This window comes from Halichoeres trimaculatus, unplaced genomic scaffold, assembly GCF_033239565.1.
Source record: "Halichoeres trimaculatus isolate MK-OKI-2021-1 unplaced genomic scaffold, fHalTri1.1 fHalTri1_scaffold_9, whole genome shotgun sequence".
NCBI classification, from domain to species: Eukaryota; Metazoa; Chordata; class Actinopteri; order Labriformes; family Labridae; genus Halichoeres; species Halichoeres trimaculatus.
The window spans coordinates 35,145,221-35,160,002 of NW_027437188.1; the positions used below are offsets into that span (position 1 = coordinate 35,145,221).

A 14,782-nucleotide genomic window follows, 5' to 3' on the forward strand; every position below is an offset into this window, starting at 1 on the left:
AAGCTCATGTATTAGCCTTTGGCTTGAGTTTTAGCCTTTAGCTCATGATTTAGCCTTTAGCTCCTTTAAAGCCTGTAGCTCACATTTTAGCCTTAAGCTCATGTTTTAACCTTGAACACATGTTTAAGCCTTAAGCTTGTGTTCCATCATTTAGTTCATTTTAAGCCTTTAGCTTGTGTTTTGGCCTTTAGCTTGTTTTTGAGCATTTAACTCACATTTTAGCCTTAAAATCATGTTTTGGCCTCTAGCCTTTATTTAAGCTTTTAGCTTTTGTTTTTTTTAGCCTCAAGTTTGTGTTCAATCTTTAGCCCAAATTTTAAACCTAGCTCATGCTTTAGCCTTTAGCACATGCCTTATCCTTTAGCTCATGTTTGAGCCTTGAGCTCATGTATTAGCCTTTAGCTTGACTTTAGGCCTTTAGCTCCCTTTTAAGCCTGTACTACACTTATAAGCCTCAAGCCAATGTTTAAGCCTTGAACTCATCTTTCAGCCTTAAGCTTGTGTTCTATTATTTAGTTCATTTTAAGCCTTTAGCTTGTATTTCGGCCTTCAGCTTGTTTTAAAGCTCCTAGCTCACATTTTGGCCTTCAGTCTATATTTCAGCCTTTAGCTTGTGTTTTAGCCTTTAGCTAATGTTTTAGCCTTTAGTTTGTGTTCAATTCTTAAGCCCATATTTTAAACCTAGCTCATGTTTTTGCCTTTAGCTTTTGTTTTATCCTTTTAGTTCAATTCTAAGCCTTTAGCTTATGTTTTAGTCTTTAGCTTGTGTTTTAGGCTTTAGCTCTTTTTTTAGCCTTAAGCTCGTGTTCTACCTCTTCCTGTTTCTCTTTCTTCTGCTCCTCTGTCCTTTTTCTGTCTGACGGTTAGGCTCCAGTGTCCACCATCACTACAAAATTAATCACAGAAATTGTTTTCAGCAGAGTCATAGAGACTTAGACGGGCCGTAGATCAATCCAGTCTTGGACGACCCGAACTGGAAGCTAAGAAGTAGCATTTTAAAACAACATGTAACTGGAAATATTAGAGTGTGGATTAGGAATAGGCAGATATCTAGAAGTAAAGGCAGTCCCTGAGCATCTGGAAAGTCCCACCCCCCAGGGAAAGCCGTTTTCAGGTCAGTTTATCCCTCAGAAGTGATCATACAGCCCCCACCATGGAAAGTTCTTGTGGTAATGTGTGTGTGTGTGTGTGTGTGTGTGTAGACTATGGTTCCATTACAGGTCCACCAACAGGGGTCTTACGGGCAAAGGGGGGCCCCAGCTGGTGTTGAGGTGTGAAGTGTTGACGTGTGAATGGTTCACCTCATCGTCGTTTGAAGCAGCTCTTCTTCCTCCCTTTCTCTCTGCGCCTCTGCGCTCCTTCCTGATGTGAACGCAGAAAAGGGAAGTGGACTGAGAAGTCGTTCACAGACACACGGACACACACAGACACACACACACACGGACACAGCTGTGACAGGTGAACACTTCAGGTAACCCTTTTTTACTGAACTCCTACAACAAAGTTATGATTCTCATGAATATTAAGACTTTATGTGAATAACTTTTAAAGATACTTTTATTTTATTTTGTTTTATGTTTTTTTTTCTTGTATCTTTGTTTTTAGCGGCTTCACACTCCGCTTCTTTCTTTGGTTTTGAGAGTTTTGACTGTGACGTAAAATAAAAACTCTCAGTTGTTGTGTATTCTTATCAGACATGATAATCCGGTGATGAAAAAGTGTTGAATCATGTTTTCAGTCTTCATCTCTTCAGAATGACTTCAGTACATGTGTGTGTAGTAAAAGCTTTTGTTTTTTTAAACTAAATGAAACTTTTTGTTGCTTTATAATCAGAATCGTTCTCGTCATGATTAGAGTTGTGTAACCAGGTCACAGCGACCACAGGCTCAAACAGCTGAGAAGAAAAGAGAACGAGTATTTTTAACAGTGCTGCTCATATTTGCATGTAATGCTGACAGTGAACACTAGGTGGCCTCGGTTTGTGTTTGTAAACAGTCAAAGCAGCACGATGGTTTGTTAAGTTACACAACACGTTTTTGACCTCAAACCTCACTGTGACCGACGGTTAACGACTCCCACGTGAGATCAGTAAGAAGATGGAGAAACAGTTTTTCGTCTGAGACCTGGGTCATGATAGACCTCTTCACAGTCTGCGTCATCAGAAAGACGTGGACACAGTTTGGTCTGAACCTTTGTTCGTTAAGACGAGTTTTTGTTCTTTAGTCTCTGAATTCAGTCAGAAGAAAAGTGTCTGGTTGGTTTGTGGTCAGTTGTTACAGAACACCGGTGTTTTGGAGTAAAGTGTGACCCTTTTAAAACCTGTTTCTCCTTTTTAGTATTTTTTCTGTTTCTGTCCCCATAAAATATTTCCTTCCTTCTTTCTTTCCTTTCTAATTTTCTATACCCCCTGTTTTTTTATCTTCTTTTATCACTTCATGCCAGTCTTCCTTTTCTTTTTCCCCGGTTTTTTATACTTTCAATTACACATTTTAAGCTTCATTTCCCCTGCCTTTCTCTTTTTTTTTCTCTTCCTCCCATTATTATATTTTAATTTCTCTGTCCTCCTTTCTCTTTTTCTTTCCATACTTTCTTTTCCTTTTTTCTTTTAAACTTTTTTCCTTCCTTCCTCTTTTTCTCTCTTCCTCCCATGTAACATTTCTTTTTCATGTCCTATCCTTCTTTCTTTCTTTCTTTCTTTCTTTCTTTCTTTCTTTCTTTCTTTCTTTCTTTCTTTCTTTCTTAATCTTTGTGTTTTTCTCTTTCTTATTTTCTCCTCCTCCGATACTTTGATTCATACTTTCTTTCCCTCCATCTTTTTTCTCTTTTTAACTTAGTCTATCTTTTTTCCTACTTTCATTTTTATTTTTTTCTCTGTCTTTTTTTTCAATCTCCTTTTTCTTAACATTCATTTCTCATTTTCTCTCTTCCTCCCATGTAACATTTCTTTTCCATGTCTTATCCTTCTTTCTTTCTTTCTTTCTTTCTTTCTTTCTTTGTTTCTTAATCTTTGTTTTTCTCTTTCTTTTTTTCTCCTCCTCCGATACTTTGATTCATACTTTCTTTCCCTCCATCTTTTTTCTCTTTTTAACTGAATCTATAATTTTTTCCTCCTTCAATACTTTCATTTTTATTTTTTTCTCTCTTTTTTTTTCAATCTCCTTTTTCTTAACATTCCTTTCTCATTTTCTCTCTTCCTCCGATGTTACGTTTCTTTTCCGTGTCCTATTCTTCTTTCTTTCTTTCTTTCTTTCTTTCTTCCTTTCTTTCTTTCTTTCTTTCTTTCTTTCTTTCTTTCTTTCTTCATTCATTCATTTATTCGTTTATTTATTCATTCATTCATTCATCTTTCTTTCCTTCTTTCTTCCATTCTTTCTTCCTTTGTTTCTTTGTTTCTTTCTTTCGTTCTTAATCTTTGTGTTTTTTCTTCCTTTTTTCCTCCTCCCATACTTTGATTCTTACTTTCTTTTCCTTTATCTTTTTCTTCTTTTAATTTTTTCCCCTCTTCCTTTTTTCTCATCTCTTTTCCTCCAATGTTTTATTTTTCCCTCCTTCTTTTCGTCTTCCCTCCCTTCCTTCCTTTCTTCATCCTTCCTTCCTTCATTAATTCATTCATTCATCTTTCTTTCTTTAAAACTTAGTCTGTCTTTTTCATACCTTCATTTTAACATTTCCCTTTTTTTTTTTGTTTTTTTTCAAACTCCTTTTTTAACCGTACTAATCAGAGACCTTCAGCTGAACGTGTCAGTGATCATGAGCCGACAGTCTCCAGTTAACGGTGTCACACTTTCCACTGAAACACCTGAGGCGTCTGTGAGCTATCATACGTGTTTGTGTCTCAGCTTCAGTTGAACAGGTCTGACTCAGAATAAATCTCATCTTCCACCAGCTTCCTGATTTCTGATGAAGCTGGGGGTCATTTACTCATCAAACTGACGTTGTTTAGATCAAAGTTGTGGTTTTTGGTGGTTAAAACCTCGAGCAGATTGAGAAGTTTGTGCCTTCAACAAGGAGAATGTCAAGTCTTATTCAGAAAATCTGTTACCTGTTGATCAGTGGCTGTATTCAGTGACTTTTTTCTTGCTCAATTACTTTTCCCTGACTTCAGTGTTCACTTCAGTAAAAAAGAACAAACACAGACCACACTGTGTTTGTATCAGCTGTAACTGAACAACTTCTCTGGTGTTTGAACCGTTTTCTGATGCTCCAGCTTATCTAGATCATTCAGACACTTGGGGGACATGGAGGGCACTGGACTGACCTGGTCCGGGTCAAACCACACAAACCTGAACGGTTCATCCCAGAGCGATCAGGTGGATCCCTCAGCCCGGCTGTTCTTCATCCTGGCCTACAGCCTGGTGTTTCTGGTGAGTCTCCACCTCCACGTTTCCTCCTCCTGCGTCTGACAGCAGCACGCTGACCCCTCTCCTCCCTCCAGGTGGGTTTACTCCTCAACGGGTTCACGCTGAAGGTCTACTGCTGCAGCTCTCAGCGCCAGGCGTCCAGCAGCGTGACCATCTACCTGAAGAACCTGGTGGCCGCCGACTTCCTGATCAGCCTGTGCCTCCCGCTCCGGATCAGCCACTACGCCAGCAGCTCTGACGGCGTGTTCAGGGTCTACTGCAGCTTTGGCGCCTCGGCCTTCTACCTGAACATGTACGCCAGCATCCTGTTCATGGGTTACATCGCAGCCAACAGGTAGGAGGGGGTCGGGATGAACGGCACAATTCATCCCATGCAAAGAAGCTGGTTTTATTTCAGACGCAGATATGGATCAGAGCGTGTTTGCACCTGGACATGCAAATCCTAGCTGCTGTTTGTTGTTTTAGATGAATAAATGAGTCTTTCATTTCGGTTACATTCTCCAGCGTAGAGTATGGATTGTGGGCACTTTCCAGTCACTTCACATTGTAATCCTTTATAATTTTACCTTTCATTTTTTTTTTTTACACTTGACCTTATTTCAAAAGACACCAAACTCCCTTAAAGGGACTGTGAGGACTTTTTTAGTGATATGAAAAAGAAGAAGATATCTGCCTGATCCTAATTCAAGCTTTAAAATGCTATTATAGGTTATTCCTAAATGCTACTTCTTAGCTTCGTGATTGGGTCGGACAATACTTCATTTTCAGCACTTCAAAGTCTGAATGACAACACCACACCAGCTAATAAAGTTTTAGCAGAGAGAAGAGAGATCTGTGTTTTTCTCTGTTGAAAACAATTTCTGTGATTAATTTTGTAGTGATGGTGGACACTGGAGCCTAACTGTCAGACAGAAAAAGGACAGAAGAGCAGAAGAAAGATAAACAGGAGCGAGATAGAGCGCGGGCTAAAGGCTAAACAATGAACTAAAAGGATAAAACACAAGCTAAAGGCTAAAACAGGTGTTAAAGGCTAAAGCATGAGCTAGGTTTTAAAATATGGGCTAAAGGCTTAAATAAAGGCTAAAAGGCAAAGCACGAGCTAAATGCTAAAATGTGAGCAAGATGCTTAAAAACAAACAAAAGGCCAAAACACAAACTAAAGGCTTAAAAATGAACTGAAAATATAAAACACAAGCTAAATGTTAAAACATGTGTTAAAGGCTAAAACATGAGAGTAAGGCTAACACAAGCTTTAGGGCTAAAGCATGAGCTAGGTTTAAAATATGGGCTAAAGGATTAAACACAAACTTAGGGCTAAAACATGAGCTAAAGGCTAAAACATGAACTAAAGGATAAAACACAAGCTTTAGGCTAAAATATGAGCTAATGGTTAAATGTGAGCTAGAGGCTTAAAACAAGCTAAAGGCTTACATATAAAAAAGAGTAGAACACAAACCTAAGGCTCAAAAATGTGTTCAATGCTTAAATATCAGCTTAAACATGAGCTTAAGGATAAAATGTAAGCTAGAGGCTTAAAAACGGGCTTAAGGCTAAAACATGTGTTAAAGGCTAAAGCATGAACTAGGTTTAAAGTATGGGTTAAAGGATTAAACACAAACTTAAGGCTAAAACATGAGCTAAATACTAAAACACAAGCTATAGGCTAATACATGAACCAAAGGCAAAAACACAGGCCGAAGGCAAAAACACGAAAACTAAGGTCCCAGGACCAAACCTTTTGAAACACCACAAGTTAATTTTCTAGAATATGACACAGTGTTTTTCATTCTTTCATACTGAAACCTTTCTATTTAAATATGATATTATCAAATTTAGTGAAACACCTCTGAAACATCAATGCTTCAGTTTCTATAGTAGACTGTGTCTGACAGATTTTGATGCTGTTTTAACGTCTAAACTTTATGTCGGTGTCATTAGATGAAACAGAGATGAGGATGTAATCATTGACTCAACCTGTGAAAACAGTGAACTTGGAAGTTTGATCTTTGTTTTCTGCTCCTGTGAGGTTTTCACTTCCTCAGATGAATAAAGAGGATTAGTTTAATATTCTCCTCATTAAAGCAGCGTGTTGAGGAGACTCTGTCCTGTTTTTACTGTGATGCTCCCTGAGGAGGACAGAAAGCTGTGAGGAGAGCGTCAGGAGCATTAATAAAGTCTGACTCTGTGACCAGTTTAATAACCTCAGACTCTCACTTCTGCTTCCTGACCACCGCGCTGACAGAAAGAAAGAAAGAAAGAAAGAAAGAAAGAAAGAAAGCTGAACACAGAGCGGGCAGGGGGGAACTGAGCCTGACGGCTGGGACCGACTGAGTGTTCAGGGTCAGCTGCTACGGGTTTTAGCGTCCTGATGAGGATGTGAGATTCTCACAGTCATGTTTGCTCGAGAAGCAAACGGATGTGGTGAGCGATACAGATAACACACGCTGCAGTATCAGCTGAATCAGGTCACGGTCAAAGTTTCTCAGATGCTTTATGAGATAAGGATCTTTGCTTGAGTTCAGCCTGAGGTCACTGGAGGACATGAGAAGACACGAGCAGCAGCAGGTCGGTTTCTTCTTTCTGTTTCTTCCTCAGAAAACGCCGAATCAGGTGATGGGCTGCACGGTATTTAACCAACAACCTCTAAATCTAACAACAAGCTTATCATCAACCTATCATTATTATTTTAATGAAAATGAAGACATGAGCACAGACACTTAGTCTGGAGTCTTTGCTGAATGTAGGGTCACATCTGAGCTACTCTGAAACTTCACGCCCCGATATTAATACCTCTGAGCAGATCTGCAGAGATGAGTGTGTGTGGCTGTGTAAATGTGTGTGTGTGTGTGTCACATAATGTGGTCAGGTGTCAGATATATGATCCTCTTCAAGATGACAACATGTTGCATAACTGCAGTATCACACCGTGAATCATCTTTCCTGTGTTTTGCTTTTTGTTCACTAATTACACAATCAGAAGATTTACAGAGACAAACGTGATGAATGTGGGAAAGTAACGATAAACCAGATTATAACCAGATTATAACCAGATTATAACCAGATTATCATGTTAACTCCACATGAAGGAAGCTCAATAACATCCATATACAAACAAATAAAGCTTCATACGTATTAAAGTTATAAACCTGTTGTTTTCAATGAGGTCATCTCTGTTATAATCAGTTATAATCTTCTTGATCAGTGAACTAGATGGAAACAGTAAAATCCCTTAAAGAAGCTTGTTATTTTTTAAATCTATTTTTCTTTTTTATGTACGGAGAAGTTTATTATGTTTGGAATAATAACACTGATAACACAGAGTTATCCATCCATCCATCCATCCATCCATCCATCCATCCATCCATCCATTAATCCCTCTGAACATCCATTCAACTTCCATCCATCCATCCATCCATCTATCCATCCATCCATCCATCCATCCATCCATCCATCCATCCATCCATCCATCCAATAATCATTCTGAACATCCAATCATCCTCTATCCATCCATCCATCCATCCATCCATCCATTAATCAATCCATCCATCCATCCATCCATCCATTAATCCCTCTGAACATCCATTCAACTTCCATTCATCCATCCATCCATCTATCCAACCATCCATCCATCCATCCATCCATCCATCCATCCATTAATCCCTCTGAACATCCATTCAACTTCTATCCATCCATCCATCCATCTAACCATTCAAGGTTCCATCGATCAATTTACCCATCCATCTATCCATCCATCCATCCATCCATTAATCCATCCAACTGTCCATCCATCCATCCATCCATCCATCCATCCATCCATCCATCCATTAATCATTCTGAACATCCATTCATCCTCTATCCATCCATCCATCCATCCATCCATCCATCCATCCATCCATTAATCAATCCATCCATCCATCCATCCATCCATCCATCCATCCATCCATCCATCCATTAATCAATCCATCCATCCATCCATCCATCCATCCATCCATCCATCCATCCATCCATCCATTAATCATTCTGAACATCCATTCATCCTCTATCCATCCATCCATCCATCCATCCATCCATCTAACCATCCATCCTTCCATCCATCCATCCATCCATCCATCCATCCATCCATCCATTAATCAATCCATCCATCCATCCATCCATCCATTAATCCCTCTGAACATCCATTCAACTTCCATCCATCCATCCATCCATCTATCCATCCATCCATCCATCCATCCATCCATCCATCCATCCATCCATTAATCCCTCTGAACATCCATTCAACTTCTATCCATCCATCCATCCATCTAACCATTCAAGGTTCCATCGATCAATTTACCCATCCATCTATCCATCCATCCATCCATCCATTAATCCATCCAACTGTCCATCCATCCATCCATCCATCCATCCATCCATCCATCCATCCATTAATCATTCTGAACATCCATTCATCCTCTATCCATCCATCCATCCATCCATCCATCCATCCATCCATCCATTAATCAATCCATCCATCCATCCATCCATCCATCCATCCATCCATTAATCAATCCATCCATCCATCCATCCATCCATCCATCCATCCATCCATCCATCCATCCATTAATCATTCTGAACATCCATTCATCCTCTATCCATCCATCCATCCATCCATCCATCCATCTAACCATCCATCCTTCCATTAATCCCTCTGAACATCCATTCAACTTCTATCCATCCATCCATCCATCTAACCATTCAAGGTTCCATCGATCAATTTACCCATCCATCTATCCATCCATCCATCCATCCATTAATCCATCCAACTGTCCATCCATCCATCCATCCATCCATCCATCCATCCATCCATTAATCATTCTGAACATCCATTCATCCTCTATCCATCCATCCATCCATCCATCCATCCATCCATCTAACCATCCATCCTTCCATCCATCCATCCATCCATCCATCCATCCATCCATCCATCCATCCATCCATCCATTAATCCCTCTGAACATCCATTCAACTTCTATCCATCCATCCATCCATCCATCCATCTAACCATTCAAGGTTCCATCGATCAATTTACCCATCCATCTATCCATCTATCCATCCATCCTTCCATCAATCTGTCCATCCATCCATCATCCATCCATCCAACTGTTCATCCATCCATCCATCATCCATCCATCCATCCATCCATCCATCCATCCATCCATCCATCCATCATCTATCCATCCATCCATCCATCCATCCATCCATCCAACCGTTCATCCATCCATCCTTCCATCAATCCGTCCATCCATCCATCATCCATCCATCCATCCATCCATCCATCCAACTGTTCATCCATCCATCCATCCATCCATCCAACTGTTCATCCATCCATCAATCAATTCATCTATCTGTTTATCCATTCATCCCTCTCAACATTTATCCATCCATCTTTCCATCATTCAGCATCCATCCAGTCATCCATCTTCTCAACCATCCATTCACGCAATCATCTATTGCTCATTTCATTCATTCATTCATTTATTCATCCATCCATCCATCCATCCATCTGTCCATTTGTAATTCCATCCTTCTAATCATCCATCCATCCATGTCAAATTATTAATCTATCATTTCACTTACTCAGCCAAAGATACATTTATTCATCTATTGCACCATCTGTCTGTTTTTCAGTCCTTCATCCCTCCATCATGAATTGCTGATCTTTTTTTGTGAGGAAAACATTTTTTTTCTGTATCCATCATGTTTGTTGAAGCTGATCTTTAATAAGGAGGTTTGGTCTGGGAACTTTAATCAGTGTTTGACCAACTTGTGCTGCAGAGGCACCTTGTATCCAGCAGGGGGAGTCGACTGTGATAGAGAAACAACAACAGCTGGTTTATTTGAAGTCTGTGTGTAGATCTCTCTGAGCTCTGATCTTTGAGGCGTGTGTGGAGTAACGTCTCTGTCTCCTCTCAGGTATCTGAAGATCGTCCATCCTTTGGGAACTCACATCCTGCAGACGGTGCGAGCCGCTCACGTCGTCTCCTCGCTGACCTGGGTTTTCCTCCTGGCCACGATGACGACGTACGTCACCCTGTCGATCCTCACTCAGGATGCTCAGCTGTCCGGCTCCAACACGGTGAGCTGTGACGCTCTGCACAGCAAGAAGCTCAGCGTCTTCTACAAAATCATCCACTCCTGCATGGCGGTCATCTTTGTCCTCGTCCTCGTCTCCCTCATCTTCTTCTACTACAGCACCTCCCGCAGGCTGGCGGAGGCACAGCTGAGGCAGCCGGCATCCTCCAGCTCCAAGAAGCTCGTCAAATCCCGGAGGAACATGTTAGTGCTGGTCTGCGTCTTCTGCGTCTGCTTCGTCCCGTACCACCTGGTCCGCCTGCCGTACGCGTTCCTGAGGGGGCGGTCCTCCTTGAGTCAGGCCTTCTACTACCTGAAGGAGGTGACTGTCATGGTGTCGGTTCTCAACGTCTGCCTCGACCCGCTCCTCTACTTCCTCTTCTGCAAAGCTTTCAGGGCGCAGCTGGGGCTGGGGAGGGCGCACAGCTCTGGATCAGATCCAACGCTCAGAGCGAAAGTCGAGGGGCGGAGCAGTGAGGGGCAGACGAGCACCATCAACAGGAAGCTGTCACTCAGCACGGTGAAGATGATCGGCGTGCAGTAGGTCCATGAAGACAGATACCGTCTAGTAGAACAGGGCACTGTACGAGGTTTCTGTTTCCAGAGGTTTTAGACTTTTGGGTCTGTGACGCCACCATCTTTTATTTCAACAACCAACGTGATGATCGTTAAAAACAACTCTTCGTCTGTAATTTAACAAGAGACGATTGAGTGCGTGGACCTGAAACCAAAGTTCTCTGAGCAAAGACGAGGAAATATTGTTTTTGTAGATACTGAAGTTATTTATCCTGCTGTAGAGCCTGTATATAAATATATAACTTCCATCACATGTTGAATTATTTATGTTTGATATGTACAATTTCTTTTTAATTAGTCAGTCTGTAAATCAAATAATGACGGTACGATGTTTTAATATGTTTTGAAAGTTTCCTAGAATGACATCTTCGGCGTGCTATGGGTTGCTAACAGCTAAATCTTGTGTCTAAACAGTTTGACCATGGTTACATGTAGGATCCCCAGACACATGAGCAGTGTTGCCACAGTTACTTTGAAAAAGTAATCCGATTACTACTTACTGATTACTCCTTTAAAAAGTAACTTAGTTACTTTAGATTACAAGTTACTTTGTTTGTTACTTTCATCAGCTGCCAACGACACCTGCAGCTGCATGATTTGGCAAAAATTGTACAAAGTAATTAAAATGAATTATAATATGAGCCCACTTTTTGTTTTAAAGTAACACGCAGGCATTGGTAGTTGTAAAACGTGTACTTTACAATTAAAAACAAAAAATATTCATTTTACACATTTTGAATTTTACAAATACAACTAACGAATGCTTTTACAGAACCATTTTTGGTGCACTGCGCAATTTTTTTATTTAAATTATTTTCTTTTTAAATTCTTTTTTTTTTTTGTCTAGTTTGGTTTTTATCAGTTTTCTTTTTCTTAAAGCTGTAGTCTATCTAACCTGTCTTTGTAATACAACAAGCAAAAATAAATGTTGCAGCAGTGCGGGCTCACATGATCCTTAGTACCCTGCTCGGGGCACCCAAGTCTAAAAAGTCTGGGCACGCCCCTGCTTGCCACCGGGTGCCCCGTTGCTCCTCAGTGGATGGATTTATGCTAAACAGATAGTGCGTCCCAAATCGCATACTTCCTCACTCAAATACTCAAAATTTTGAGTATACTGCGTCAAAATGAAAAACAGTATGCATAGTATGCGAGAAATGAGTATGCAAAAGTACCAGGATGATGTACTCAAATTGTCCCGGATTTTGAGTATGCAGCTGTGGACACTTAACGCACTCATTTCCTCCTCTGGCAGCAATGTATAAATGTAACTTATTGATGTTGTTTTTTACACGTGTTGTTTCCACCAAGCACCATTAGCTGTTGACGTTGTGTATGTGGTGTAACTTGTTTTTGTTTGTTTTGTTCTGCGAATGATAGGCTATGCCAGTGTTTCTCAAATCTGGTCCTGGGGACCCCCTGCCCTGCATGTTTTAGATGTTCCCAACTCCAACACACCTGATTCAAATGATCAGCTCGTCATCAAGCTCTGCTGGAGCCTGATAACGAGCCATTCATTCGAATCAGGTGTGCTGGAGTGAGGTAACATCTAAAACATGCAGGGCAGGGGGTCCCCAGGACCAGGATTGAGAAACACTGGGCTAGTTGAGCTAACAGCTATCTCGAATGCTAAAGCTCATTAGGCTAACAGTTACCGGGGCCCTAGCATTACCCGGTGAACCAGGTAAATATAATAACAAGCGGGTTAGACCCTGCACAGTGAGTACATGACCAGAAGCACCACTCAGACATTTAATTTGTGGATGTATTTTAACTGCCGCAGCGCCACGCGTAGCTCTCTCGGTAGCCTCAGTCAGCTGCACCGACCCCCGTTAATAAACTCTACACCGCTGATTGTGTTATTAGCCGTGTTTAATATACTACTGAAAAGGCTTTGAAAATTTGCTGGCAAATAATGGTGGTGTTTGGCGGAAACGCGCTGGAAGCCGGTCACAAATAGACGTAGAAGAAGAAGAGGTCGACATCATGTCATCATTCGACATAATAAGTACGGCGCTCGGCAGTATGCAATTTGGGACAGCACTACACCCTCAAAATTTGCGCACTAAGCCAGTGAGTATGTAGTATGCTTAGTACACTCAATTTGAAAATTTTGAGTACACAGTATGGAAGTATGTGATTTGGGACACACTAAGAGGATTCAGCTCTTGGAATAGAGGGAGTCACAATGAAAGACGGGACTCACCTTTCCCCAGGTGAAAATCAAACAACTTCTCAAGCGTTTATGTCCGCAGAGCGTGAATCTCTCTCTGACTGATTCCTAAATGTTTGAGTCAAATATCTCAAGCAAACTGCCAGTGCAGAGTGAACAACGAACCAGAATAAAAAACAGTGACTGTGTTTCCAGCTAGAAATCCAACATCTCTCCTCCCCCTCTGTTTACCTTTGTGTCGCTGGCTGCTATTACTTGTGAGTTGTCCTCATGCTGAAAACTTGATGACCACGCGACTCCCTTCACTCCCTGAGACACAAGAAAAAAGCATTTCGATTTTTTTACCTGAAAAATGAAAAGAAAAGTAACGCACAGTGAGTTGAATAGGTAACTTTAATCTGATTACTGGTTTGGTAATAGTAACGCTTTGGGTTACTTGTTACTGAAAAAGGTGGTGAAATCAGGGTAACGCGTTACTTAGTAGCGCATTACTGGCATCACTGCACATGGGAACAAAAACAGTAAATACGCCACTGCAGACAGAACCAGTTTGGTGTCCATTGAAAACAAATGGGCCATAAAATGTAATGACAGGCGCCAAATACAAAGAGAGTTAAAAAGAAAAAAAAAGATGAGGAAGAGCAGGTAATGGCCCTGGTTGACTGTAATATGACCTCGCTCCATGTCAGCTTTGGTGTTTTTCCACCTCTGCATTTTTATGCAACAAAAACGTTGCTTTAAAGACATCAAAAACATGCTGTAAACAGCTCAAAAATGTAGAAACTTTTAGAGGTAGCATCTCAAGAATAAACTCAAAGGATGAAGGTGTTATACCATAAGAATAACGTTTGTGCTGAGTTTGCTTTAATAAATATGTATAAAAAAGTAAAATTCAGCTGTCATTATGAGCTGTGATATTGAAGTCTGATGGACATGTCTTCTTCTTTCCTCTGTGTGCTGCGTGTTGCTGATAACGTGAGCAACACAGAACCTTCGTGTCAACATCAATTGTTCTGCAAACTCATTAATAACCTACAGAAACGGAAAGGAACACAAACACACGTTTCGATCTTTTCTGTTCGCCACAGCTTCCTCTAAAGAAAACTGTTTCTAACAGGAAGTGGTTCATAGTGTGATTGATGAACAGACGCTCTGAGGACTAATGTTGATTTATGTTAAGGTCATAAAATTACATTTACCTGGGTCCAGGTTTACATACAATGGGAAAAATAAGTATTGAACGCGTCAACTTTTTTCTTATTACATTTATTTCCAAAGCTGCAATTCAAAAGAAATTTCTCCCAGACATTGGTATTAACTCAAATAATCCACACATGAAAAGAAATCACAACGTTCAGGTCCATAAATAATGATTATGGTGAATTAAGTTCGATAACACAGGAAAAAAGTATTGAACACACCATGGAAAGGCTGAATACTTTGGCAAAGAAATGCACCATACCACCTGAAATCTGTCAGTAATTATTACTTGAACTTCCAATTAGTGCAAACCAACATCAGCTGGACCAGAGCAAATTGATGGTCCTATAAAAAAGGTGTTTTT

General features: G+C 40.5%; 1 protein-coding gene across 1 annotated transcript; it reads left to right on the forward strand.

Annotated features, from left to right (window-relative positions):
• The first annotated feature begins 4,238 nt into the window (after positions 1-4,238).
• On the forward strand, positions 4,239-11,016 carry LOC141797399 (P2Y purinoceptor 14-like). The gene is made up of 3 exons (XM_074678714.1): positions 4,239-4,364; positions 4,436-4,695; positions 10,314-11,016. The coding sequence occupies exons 1-3, from the start codon at positions 4,239-4,241 to the stop codon at positions 11,014-11,016; spliced, it is 1,089 nt and encodes a 362-aa protein (XP_074534815.1).
• The last annotated feature ends 3,766 nt before the right edge of the window (positions 11,017-14,782 follow it).

Excerpts from the sequence above, each read along its gene's own strand:
- LOC141797399 (XM_074678714.1), top strand. The coding sequence starts at position 4,239 with ATGGAGGGCACTGGACTGACCTGGTCCGGGTCAAACCACACAAACCTG. Across the intron at positions 4,365-4,435 it reads CCTACAGCCTGGTGTTTCTG|GTGGGTTTACTCCTCAACGG; the intron begins GTGAGTCTCCAC and ends TCCTCCCTCCAG. Across the intron at positions 4,696-10,313 it reads GGTTACATCGCAGCCAACAG|GTATCTGAAGATCGTCCATC; the intron begins GTAGGAGGGGGT and ends GTCTCCTCTCAG.